The sequence below is a fragment of the Nematolebias whitei genome, chromosome 6 (assembly GCF_014905685.2).
Source record: "Nematolebias whitei isolate Nwh7 chromosome 6, NemWhi1, whole genome shotgun sequence".
NCBI classification, from domain to species: Eukaryota; Metazoa; Chordata; class Actinopteri; order Cyprinodontiformes; family Rivulidae; genus Nematolebias; species Nematolebias whitei.
The window spans coordinates 21,214,426-21,226,740 of record NC_056503.1 but is presented as its reverse complement, the minus strand read 5'-3'; the positions used below and the strand labels follow the sequence as shown (position 1 = coordinate 21,226,740).

Here is a 12,315-nt window from a genome sequence, read left to right as displayed (position 1 = left end):
ATAGAGAAGCCACAAAGGGATTTCATGTGTTTGTCTGGAACATACAGAGTGAGAAAAAGGAGAGAAAAATAGTGCATGGAGGTTTCACACACGGCTGTTTGTGTGTGACAGTTCAGATCGCTGCCTGAAGAAAAAAAAAAAACGTGTGTGTGTGAGGAAGCCAAAGAGATAATAATAACTCTGTCTAGACATTAAATAAAATAATAATGATGATAACAAGTGGATCCAGAGAATGTATGAGTTGTATGTTTGAGGACTTATTGGATACAAGATGTGTTTTTAATTATTATTTTTTTAACTTGCCTTATGTTAGAACAGCTGAAGGTCGCACAAATGTACTTTAGTCTTTGAAAAGTGATTTTTTGCTTTGCTCCTTGCAGAACGATACGGGACAGTGTGGACAGAGTCCAAAGAAAAACAGAGCGATTAGAAAATGTCATTCATGCTGACTCTGTGAAAGCCTGGAGTGAACTAACCTTGACACTGTGGAATTTTGACTGTTGCTATTGTTGAAATGTACCTGAAGAGCTGGGTTTGAAATAGCTGTTGGGATTATTTGTCACCAGATTTTTTTGTGGACTAATGAAATTGCAGATTGTGTACAGTTTATGCAATTTCTTGTCACTGGGTCATAAACGGCTGTAGCACTTCTGTATTCATGCTCTGCAGCTCCAGTATTTTCATTTGGGTTCTGGAGTTGTCAAGGACCGGCTGACACAGGAATTGGAGCCGCTGCAAAGAGAAAAACAACAAATATTTTTAAATTATTACAACTTAATTGTATTTTAATATGTATTTTTCACAAAATTATAGTGAATCTCTTGGCAGGGGTGTCAAACTCACTTACAAAAAGGTGTCAAAATGAAAACCCTTTTCAAATTAAGGGCCAGTTTCAGAATCTACATTAACTCAAGTTAGATACCCAACATCTTTTCTTGGTTGCAGGTTCCTCAACAAGAGTTTGATTGATCTCATTTGGCATTCTCTGTTGCAATTTTGTGTGGGGGAACACCACCTCAGAAAAAGAACACCTCAGCTCAAACAGAAAAAAAGAGTTCACCTCATCTCAAACAAACATCATTCATGTGTTTTTGTGTTGAAACTGTTTAAAATAAGATGCATCGACTCCCTTGGGAACAAACAGACATTGTTTTTTTTTTCAGGTGTTCAACTCAGCTCACAAACTTCTTAGTTGACACTAATGTGAATATATATTAAAAAAAAAACTGTCACTGTGTTAACCTCTGCCAATATTAACTCATTTCCCATGAAACAAACAGATTATTTTAATGAGAGTTTTGGTTCAACTGACCTCGAAGCTTTGAAACATCCGAACTCGCTACGCTATGATTTCACCTTTATCAAAAAAAGAGTATTACTCCCAGAATGGGTTCCCATGAAGATAACACCATAAGAACCCCTTTGTTTAATGACATTCCCTTTTCAGGAGATGGACAGCGACACCTTTTGATGAACATTGCATGTTATTTCAAAATATGTCATCCTGAATGTTTATTCATGAAAATGTGTGTTTTAAGTCATCTGTCTTTAAGAATATATGTGGTCTTATTGTCTCTTTTAAAAGAGTAACTTTTAAGGCAAAGAGAGAAAAATGGACTTTAGATTTTATTTAACAAAGACAAGAGTTAGGACCATCCCTCTTCCGAGAGGTGGACCTTCATCTCTAAAACACACAGACAGTTTCACTTCATTTTTTTCACAATTTTTTCTTCACACTTCACTGGACTTCGAAAAAACGCCAGAAAGAAACATGCTTCTGCACAAGAGAACTGGAGAGAAGAAATCCAGTTTTTGTACTGAACTCAGAGAGGAGAGAAGCATCCTTTCTGCAGACGTCTCAGGACGAGAGAATGACACAGAACCTGACTGAACCAACTGACTCCCATATGGACCCTCGTCCCTCTAAGATGACAGGTGAACTTGAAGGAGAAATCAGCCTCTCAGTTAACTGGAATATCTGAGGTGGGTACCATTTTAAGCAGCGGTTGGAACCATTCTGACATCTCATCCTAGTAGGAGAGAGACTCTTGATGCCTTTCTGGTAACCCTACATCACACTAATCTTATCAGACAAACTACCGCTCACCTTAGACACAATTTTAACTACTTCACAAACAGAACCAGTCCAAAATCTGCCTTTTAAGTTTCACTGATTTGAATAATCAATTAGACCTTTGATACGAAGCTATTTGTTATTAATTTAATTTTGTCATGCATAATTGTCATCACATATATCACAGATTATTATTTTTTATAATAAAATACATAAAATGAACTGAATTTGTGATTATTTTGGCATATCTGTGTGTATTAACTGATTTGATGCCCTTTAAACACTAGAAAGAACTCACATTTCAGTTTACATTTAATTTGGGGTTAATAGAGACTGATTTTTCCACTCAAAGAGAGGTGGTGCCCACACAACAAGGTCATTTGCATAATAAATGCATACCTTATGAGCTTAACTCATAACTGATCATTTACAATATATATCTAACCCCATATCCCTCTACTTTTGACATCATTAACTTCCGGTAAGATGGCGCCCGTGTGCATGGCTTGCAATCCACCTCTGCTGATGGTGTTCAGATTATTTCTTTTTTGTTCGTTTTTTTATCTGTGGCATAAATTCACTCCTCATGTATGTCCGACAACAGCTTCTGGATCTTCGTTTTTCTGTCACTGATGGCGTTTATTTGGAACAATATGAGCGTACCTCTGGACTGAGCTGTGCGACAACTTCTTACATTTCTTTTTGGAAAAACTTGTGACCACCAGGGCTCTCATTTCCCCTCCAACTCATGACCCATCCATCCCACCTCAATCTGTAGCTCCAGTTGACCATTTTGAACCCATCACTCTATCTTCTCTAGAGCAGGTCATGTGCAGCTTGAAACCTTCTGGTTCCTCCTTTGATGTGGTCCCCCCTCGACTACTAAAGGAGGTTTTTCCCACTCTAGGTCCGTCCATTCTTGCCATAGTAAACAGTAATTTATCCACTGGCGTGGTGCCAAAATCCTTTAAACATGCTGCTGTCCAGCATCTCCTGAGAAAAACAAACCTTGACCCCTCAGTCGTTTCCAACTTCCGGCCTGTCTCCAAACTCCCATTTGTTTCTAAACTACTGGAGAAAATAGTCGAGTCCCAGTTGAAGTGCTTCCTGGAGGGTCACACCATCTTAGAGCTATTCCAATCTGGCTTTAAATCTATCCACAGCACTGAAACTGCCCTGCTGAAGGTCTTTAACGACATCTTCAGATCCACAGATACTGGTGATTCTGTGCTGCTTGTCCTATTGGACCTCACGGCCGCCTTCGACACCATCGACCATGAGATCCTCATTGCTAGGTTGGAGCAGTGGGTGGGCGTCACAGGGTCAGCCCTCAATTGGTTCAGATCCTACCTCAGTGACAGATCCTTTTGTGTCTCCATCAAGGATTTTAGTTCCGCAGCAGCAGGGCTTAAATGGGGGGTTCCGCAGGGGTCCATTCTGGGTCCCCTCCTATTCTCTTTATACCTGCTGCCGCTTGGTGCTATTTTCCGGAAACACAACATGCCCTTCCACTTCTATGCCGATGACTGTCAAATTTACTTCTCCCAAGACACAATGGTACATGCTCGATTCAACCGCTGCTCAACTGCCTGGCTGACATCAGGGACTGGATGGCTTTAAACTTCTTAAGTTTCAATGAAAAGAAGTCTGAAGTCATGTTGTTCCCTCCCAACGACACGATTACAAACCACTGCATCGACCTCTCCGCTCTAACCCTGTCAGAAAAACAAAGAGTCACTAATCTGGGAGTGATAATGGACCCTTCCCTGAAACTTAACAATCATATAAACATGATTGTTAAATCATGTTTCTTCCAACTGAAGTGGCTGTCTAAACTGAAGCCCATATTATTCAAAAATAACCTGGAGACAGTAATACATGCATTCATTACAACTAGGCTTGATTACTGCAATTCACTCCTGTTTGGTATCAGTCAAACCTCCATTGCACGACTACAACTGGTCCAGAATGCAGCAGCCCGATTTTTAACCAGTACAGGCAAAAGAGAGCACATTACACCAGTTTTGGCCTCTCTGCACTGGTTACCGGTTCACTTTCGAATCCAGTTCAAAATACTCATGTATGTCTACAAATCACTGAACAGTTCCACGTAACTGGTAGAGCTGCTGCCTCTCAGCGAGCAGGTCCTTGGTGCAAATCTCGGTCCTTTTTGGGTTGAGTTTGCATGTTCTCTCCGTGCATGCGTGGGTTTTCTCCGTGTACTTCAGTTTCCTCCCACAGACCAAAAACATGCATGTTAGGCTGATTGGTAACTCTAAATTATCCCTAGGTGTGAGTGAGAGAGTGAATGGTTGTTTGTCTCTATGTGGCCCCGTGAAAGACTTGCAACCTTTCCAGGGTGTCCCCCGCCCCTCGTACAGTGATTGCTGGACATGGGCAACGGCAACCCCCTTGACCCAAAATGGAAGAAGCAGGTAAAAGATAATGGATGGATGGATGGATGGATGGATGGATACAGAGTAATTTATTAAATCTGTATTCACAACAAGCAAATATAAAACCACCCCACCTGACTGAGGGTCCCAGTTCCAGTGCACAGTTTGTAAAACGCCCATCCAGGAACAAGCAGGATGGAGGAGAGAGCCAGAACCCATCCCAGCACATATGCCCAGGATGGGTACACATACCAACGATTGAAGGTCAGAGGCTGGTATTCAACTAAAGAACATATGAAAGATCCCTGAAACAAACAAAGGAAATGGATTAAATGGTTGGATTCTGACTAAAACTCAAGTACAGATACAACATCCCACACTTTCTATCTGAATTCTGGAGCAGTGACATTATCTTGTCACAGTAACAGACAGATGTCTCACCAGTGCGACCAGCGGAGTGAGATAGAGCCAGCAGATCTTGAAGAGCGGGTTAGGACGAACACCAGTCATATCTTCTATGATGTTGTACAACCTCTCTGCCCCTAAATTGAGAGAAGGTTGGATTATGTAATGATTAGATTATATCAACTCTGGACAAGTTAACCTGGTCAGCTATATATAACCCTGTTGAAATGAACAAAAATGTCCCCATTATTCATTATGCTTTTTAAGGTGACATCATCAAGTTGGCAGGAAGTTAGTCTTTTATTTATTAAGATATGTGGCAAATATTAAAGAAACATCTTAATGAACATTGTTATACCTACCAAATACCCATCCCAATGCCAGAGTTTCAAACACACCGAGGAAGAGCATGCATGTTCCATTGCATGCGTAGTAGTCAAATAACTGAAACACGTACATTCCACCCTTCAGGAGACAAAAGAAAAATTTATTGTTTACTCTTTTTAAGTTCACGGACGTAAATCTGAACCACTGTTTGTTTATTGGTTTGTATTGTAATGAACCAAAGACAGAGACAATTGGCAATACTTTTCAATATTTGTGCATAAATGAAGAAACTAATGGATGAGCAAAAACTGACTTCGGTGATCATGGGGAGCTGAGAAAAGAAGCAAATTAGGCAGAAGATGAGGAGGAATGTCTCCCGCCATCCTGCCCTGCGCATAACTCTTGGGAACATGTCTGTGATGGATGTCATCACCACCTCCATGGCCACAAACTGCACACAAAACAGAAGTACATTTCCAAATCTGAATGCACTCATCAGACAAAGAGTCAATCTAGTTTTGTTTTACTTGTGTGTCCAGGCTGAGGAGAATAAGCATGACAAAGAAGAAGACGGACCACAGTTGGGAAAAAGGCATCATGGCCACAGCCTGAGGGTATGCAATGAACGCCAAACCTGGACCTGGAAAACATCAGCTTTTATTGAACCAATCAAACTAACCAACTATCTTGATCTGCACTAGCCATCAGCTACCTTAGATGTATAATAAAAAAAAAAAAAAGACTGTACCGTCTGAAAGTCTGACAGAAAATGAGTATGCAGCATTGTGAAGCATCACTTCTCTCACACATCCTAGCTACAGTCTAAGAAGCATAGTGTAACCTCGAGCAGTCATTTCTAACCCGGGCCCGAAGCCTAGCCCTTCCCAAATTTGGGACGGGCTGGTCCATGATAATGTACTGGATTGACGGGCTGGGCTTTTCATTATGTCAGTGGATCAGCCGTGATCCAATTATATGGCAACATGGCTTGCCATACTTTCACCAGCCACATGCGGCCATTTCACTGCAAGGTGACCGGCCTTGAAAGAGGTAAAATAAAGTTCAGTTAAGCTTCAGACAGGACTACCGGTAGGCTGCCAGGACACGATCCATCGCACAAATGGACGTTCAGCCACTTCACTCGGCGGACGCGAACGGCCGACAACCCAAACTGGTGAGATCCCCAAGCAGACGTGTCAGAGCAGGATTTAATGCATTTTGACGGCCACAAAAGGACAAAAACCCACTCAGCTCAGATCTTCTACCCTTTTTATTCAGCCGTGCATGTCCTCCCACCATTAGTAATTATATGAGCAGTCAAAGCTTAATTTAAAATGTCTTTTTTTCCTTAATAAATAAATAAATAAATAAATAATTCTAAGCTACTAATAACTTTAAATAGTTGGTGCAGTGGATGTTTTCATGCTGCAGAGAGACAGGGCAAGAACTCAAAGTGAGAGTCAGTATACAATGATGTAAATTTTACATTACACAACCTAATAAACACTTAGTGCAAAATCAGTGTAGTGTTACCTGATCCTAGCAAACAAAGACTGAACCTATACAACCAGACATTGCAACATATATCTACATATAAAACATACAAAACAAAGCACATCTAGCTTTAAGCATTAACCTTTAATTTAACCATTAAGCATGCGATGTAATTATGACAAAAATAGACGATTTACTTGCAGTTACTTTTGTACAGACGAACATGTGGAACTTCCTGTTTATAAATGTTGTAATAAGTTGATCATGAGGTCGACTGCTAGCCTTTATAATCTATTGCATTTTTCCAAACTTCGTTCATGTCATATTTACAGTATTGTCCACCCCAAATTAGCAGACTGAGAAGAATGACAGAGCCAGACACACAAAAGTAAGTGATCTTTATTTACAAATGCAGCAACAGCTTCGGTGCTAGAAGGGAAACGAGGACAAGGTGAGTATCTTGATTTACTCAGAGATATTGCAGCAATGGTTTTCAAACAGTAAATGATTTCTTACTGTTATATTTGTAGGAGAAGCTGAGGAGAAGAAGGTGACAAGGTCCAGGGGTTTCCACGGGAGGAGTTGAAGATTCAAGAAGAGGTGAGTAATGGTGGAGAGAGGATCAGATTGATTCAGACTGAAACATTTGTGGTTTGATAGTTGAAGGGACAATGTTGATCCACAGGAGAGCCACGAAAGAGCAAGGAGGTCTTAGGGAAGACTCGAATGAATAGGACATGGAAGTCCCCGGAGAACATCACAAAAGATTAGAACTACAATAGCTGTTGAGAAACAGGGTAGTTGGCTGTTCATGAAATACCGAATGGCATCAAATGTCCCAGCACTGGAAGAACGTCTGGCAGGAGCTTTTATACACCAGCCAAGCAGTCCTTCTCAATCAGCAGCAGGTGGTATGAGTTGGTTGATGGGCACAGCTGTAGAAAGAAGCGTGCTCCTGGCCTGGTAAATTCTCCTTGTGATTTATAAAACTAACATTTGTCTTTGTGCCTTTGTTCTGGCTCCTGTGGTCCACCTGTGCTCTAGATCTCCTACTTGAACCTCCTTGCAATCCCCTCCAGCTGCTCCTTGTCTTCCCACCATTTCTCTTCTTGTGTAAACCCTCCTGGAACCATTTGGAGCTTTCACCTCTATGACCAACAGCTAACTCCTACAGTAATATCAACAACTGAACATTATCTTCTGCCTGAGATTAATTATATCTCAATTAACTCTGCTCCTTGCTCTCCAAGGTTCTAGTCCGTCCCTGTTGATTCACATGTTGCTGCATTCACTCTCTATTTGTAAATAAACACTGTTAACTTTTCATGGTCTTGAAGTTTTTTTCTGTTTTGGTCAGTTACTATCTGGGTGTTGGTAAAAAACAAAACAAAAAAAACAAAACAACGACGGCCATGATTCATGCCTTCTGGCCATACGTGAAGGTTGTAATAGAGAAGAGGCAGCATCTTGAGTTTCACCTTTCAGCTTAGTGCCTTCTTTACCACAGCAGACTAGACAAACAAGGCCCTGTTTTTGATCTATCTCTTTCCTAATTATGCCATTATTTACAAATAGGACACCAAGATACTGAACTCTTCCTCTTGAAGCAAAAACTCAACCTCAACGTGGAAGGAAACAGATGTTTAAAACAAATTTGGAACCATGTATCCATAAGTCCAGAAAAATGTAGTTCCGTGTTTTTTAATATCTCTGAATAATACCTGACTCTGCTACTTCTGCAATGGGAACACTTTGCTCATGAGCCATGAATCCCAGCACAGAGAAGACGGCAAACCCAGCTACAATACTGGTACCACTGTTCAGCAAAAATAGCCACAAGCAGTCTCTGAAAAACATAATAACACAGCATGAACATTTCAATTCTTAGAATGTGTTGAATATGACATGATTCTGCTTTAAATGGCTGTTGAACCCATGTGCAGACAGACAATGGGGGAATTTCAGGTAAAAATAAGTAAGTTAAGATAATTTAAACTAAACAAAATGCCTATGGGGCCAAGAAACTTACTTTAGGAACTAGAAGACAAGAGGAACAAAACCTGACAGCCTTGACAAGATAATACACTGACAAAGGAGGAACACAGAGATGCCAACTTCATACAGCCACAGATGAGACAGAATGAGAAACACCTGGAGTGATTAGAATTGGAGACAGGTGAGACACGAGCTGAACACAAGGAAGAAGACACAGGGAAGTGCATGAAAACTTTTAAAGAAAATACAGAACAAAACCCAGAAATCCCCACAGAAATGGCATCTGAAATCCCAAGGAAAAACTATGTACAACTTGAGTGGGAGGAGGGAGGAAACAGGACAGAGGGCACAAAGGGAAACACAAGCGAACAAAAAGAAGAATAACCGGCAGGTAAGAACCTGGATACCACAAACACAAAAGGAAAAAGAACTCCAACCCACAGAGTTAATGTGGACGGCCAGAAGCCCATCCAGAGCCGGACAGGAGTTAAGGTGGATGGCCCAGAGTACATCACAAATGAGGCAGGAGTTCAGGTGGGCAACCCAGAAACCATCCCGAATGAGAAAAGAGTTCAGGCAGACAGCCTAGAGATCATCCGGAATGAGGCAAGGGTTCCAGTGGGGGCCAGGAGACCATCAATTCTTGGGCAGGAGTGGCATCCACCTGGAACCTCTCGGACTCAGGCTCTTGATAGGTGAAGAGAGCACTGGGGAGGTTGTGGCCACAGGCGGAGAGGCCACTGGTGAGGCTGTGGACGCAGGTGTAGAGGCCACTGGGGAGGCCACAGCCTCAGGTGGAGAGGCCACTGGGAAGGCTGCAGCAGCAGGCGGGGACACCACTGGGACGACTGTGGCAGCATGAGGAAAGGCCACTGGAGAGGCTGCGGCTACAGCTGAAGAGACCACTGAAGTGGCTGTGACTGCAAGTGAACCCACAATGTGAGCCGCAGCAGGTAAACTCGCAATGAGAGCTGTAGGTAGTGGCAATTTCGTAGAGGGTGCTGCAGCTGGTGAGTCAGACAAGGGAACTGCAGTTTTAGATGGGACCAGAAGAGCTACAAATGGCAATGGGACCAGCAGATCTGTGGCTGACGATGGGACCAGCAGATCTGCGGCCGGTGAGGGAACCAGCAGATCTGTAGATGGCGATGGGACCAACAGCTCTGTGGCTGACAATGGGACCAACAAATCTGTTGCTGGCGATGGGACCAGCAGATCTGCAGCTGACAATGGGACCAGCAGATCTACGCCTGGAGATGAGACCAGAAGATCAGCAGCTGGAGATGAGACCAGCAGATCAGCGGCTAGAGAAGAGACTGATGAATCTGACACAAGCGTGGGATCCAACAGCGGCTTGGGACCCACAAGAGGCTTGTGACCCACAGGAGGCATTGTAGCAGGAGATCAGACTGCAGTAGGCAGTTAGGCTGGCAGGACTGCAGCAGGAGGTGCAAATCAGATGTCATCCTTTCTGAAACCCACAGAGAGGCACAAAGGAAGATACTCGTTGTCCCAACACCCACAGTGAGGTATTGAGGCCACCCACTGGGCCACAGGAAAGTGGGTCATTGTCCCCGATGCCCACACAGACACAGGAAGGCGAAACATCATGGTTGAACCCTGTGGAGACACAGAAAGGCAAGTTGGGCTGCTTCATCGACTGAGCAAGGACTCAGCTGCTTCATCATCCACCAAGGGCTCAGTTTCTCCCCTGGCATGTGAGGGCTTACTTGCTCCCCCAGCTGCAAAAATGTCCACTGCTCCCCCAGTTGCATCTGGGAAGACTTGGGTGGAGGGAGGGGTTGGAGGGAGGGGCTGGAGTTCTGCAGATCTAGTCCGGTTCTGACATCGATCCCTATTGCGGTGGAGATGAGGAGGATCAGTGGGTTGCCCTTCTCCCACTGATGAACACTCAAGAAACTTAGGAAGTGAGTGGGGTGGTGGAGGGTAACAAGGTGGTTGAGAGGAGTAAGGAGGTGGAGCAGAACAAACATGCTTGAAATTCAGGCGAGTTCCCCAGAATTAAGTTCTCCTCCTCTCTTTCTCTTCCACCAAGAAAGGAGATGGGAGAATCTCAATTTCTGGGCTGTGGCGTCTTCATTTCCAGGATGGTCTGGATTCTTCAATCCTGTAACTGCCCCACCAAATGACAGACTTAGTCTCCTCTCTCTTCCTTTTCTCCTTCTCCCACTGGGCAGTTTTATCTGCTTCGTGGGCCAGAAACTCAAAAAGGGTTATCATCCTGCTGGGTTCAATATGGTCTATGCATTGTGAAATGATTCTGCTTTAAATGGTTGTTGAACCCATGTGCAGGCAGACAACAGGAGACTTTCAGGTAAAAATTAGTAACTTAAGTTTATTTAATAAACCAAACAAAATGCTGGCGGGGCAGAAAAACTTACTTTAGGATGTAGACGATGGGAGGAACAGAACATGACGGCCTTGACAGGATAATGCAGGAACAAAGAAGGAACACAGAGATGATGACTATACAGACACTCATGAGACAGAATGACAAACACCTGTGGTGATTATAACTGGAGACAGGTGAGACAGGAGCTGAACATTAGGAAGAGGACATAGGGGATTCATGAAAACAATTAAAGAAAAGACAGAACAAAACCCAGAAATCCCCACAGAATATATTTTTAATGCCCTTCTTAATTTTTGCTTTGGAAAATCTGTATGGCAAAGTATTGGAATTTAATTAATGCCTTAAACAAAAATTTAGACTAAAATGCTGACAGTTACCTGTAGCAGTTGTTTTTGTATGTGTTGTAGCTGCCTAGCACAATATGGGTGCCTGCACCGACATCGTATGAGAAGAAAATCTGGGCACCAGCTTCCATCCACACCTGTCCCAACAACAGCAGTGGTAAGCACATTCGACCTGCACTCTGCTGTTACATCAATAAAACCTTACCTGAGGGTCTGTAAGTCGTGATGGATCAGGCAGAAGATAAAACATTACTCCTTCAAAGGCACCAGGTAGACAGAGTCCTCGAATTAAAAGTATTATTAGCATCACATAGGGACAGGTGGCGGTAAAATACACCACCTAGAGAAAGTAAAAACATTGTAACCACCCAAAATATACATTCTGTAAGTGACAGTTTTGTGTTGTCTATGTTATACCTTTCCTGTGGACTTGACTCCTTTCCAGATGCAAAAGTAACAGATCACCCACATCACAATAAGGCACAACAGCAACTCCCACCTGATATTGCCCAACTCTTCAATACCCCCTGAGATAGACAGCACCCGTCGTCTACACATGAAAAATACAAATATTTTAAGAATTGGTCTTGTTTTATATTTATTAATCATTGAGTACTGACATACTCCCAGAATTCGGTGGCTGCAGAAGTCAAATTTGTCTTGTTGGTCCAATGGATGGTTTCATTTCCTGATGAAAAGTCTACACACTCATCTGAAACAATGGTGGTGAGTTAGGAGTTACAGTGACTTGGACAGCTGTAAACTGTATAAGCATAGTGTTTTTACACAATGATGCTGTTGATGTATTTTACCTGTGTTCCAGTAGTTGTTGCAGCTGGCCCATGGGAGCTGGTTGCTAAAGGAGAACACCAGGTAGAATAAAGCCCAGGACAGAATAACGATGTA

General features: G+C 42.7%; 1 protein-coding gene across 1 annotated transcript in view; it reads right to left on the bottom strand.

Moving 5' to 3' along the window:
• Positions 1-621: 621 nt before the first annotated feature.
• The window catches only part of LOC119410555 (sodium- and chloride-dependent GABA transporter 2-like), a gene marked incomplete at its 5' end in the record, with an annotated part of 18,659 nt that continues 6,965 nt past the window's right edge, over positions 622-12,315 (bottom strand). The window contains 12 exons of the mRNA XM_037677440.1: positions 622-732; positions 4,605-4,775; positions 4,912-5,012; positions 5,238-5,340; positions 5,516-5,653; positions 5,730-5,842; positions 8,418-8,542; positions 11,443-11,546; positions 11,615-11,749; positions 11,827-11,959; positions 12,034-12,121; positions 12,222-12,315. Coding sequence (XP_037533368.1) covers positions 622-732; positions 4,605-4,775; positions 4,912-5,012; positions 5,238-5,340; positions 5,516-5,653; positions 5,730-5,842; positions 8,418-8,542; positions 11,443-11,546; positions 11,615-11,749; positions 11,827-11,959; positions 12,034-12,121; positions 12,222-12,315 — 1,416 coding nt within the window. The remainder of the gene's footprint in view (positions 733-4,604; positions 4,776-4,911; positions 5,013-5,237; positions 5,341-5,515; positions 5,654-5,729; positions 5,843-8,417; positions 8,543-11,442; positions 11,547-11,614; positions 11,750-11,826; positions 11,960-12,033; positions 12,122-12,221) is intronic.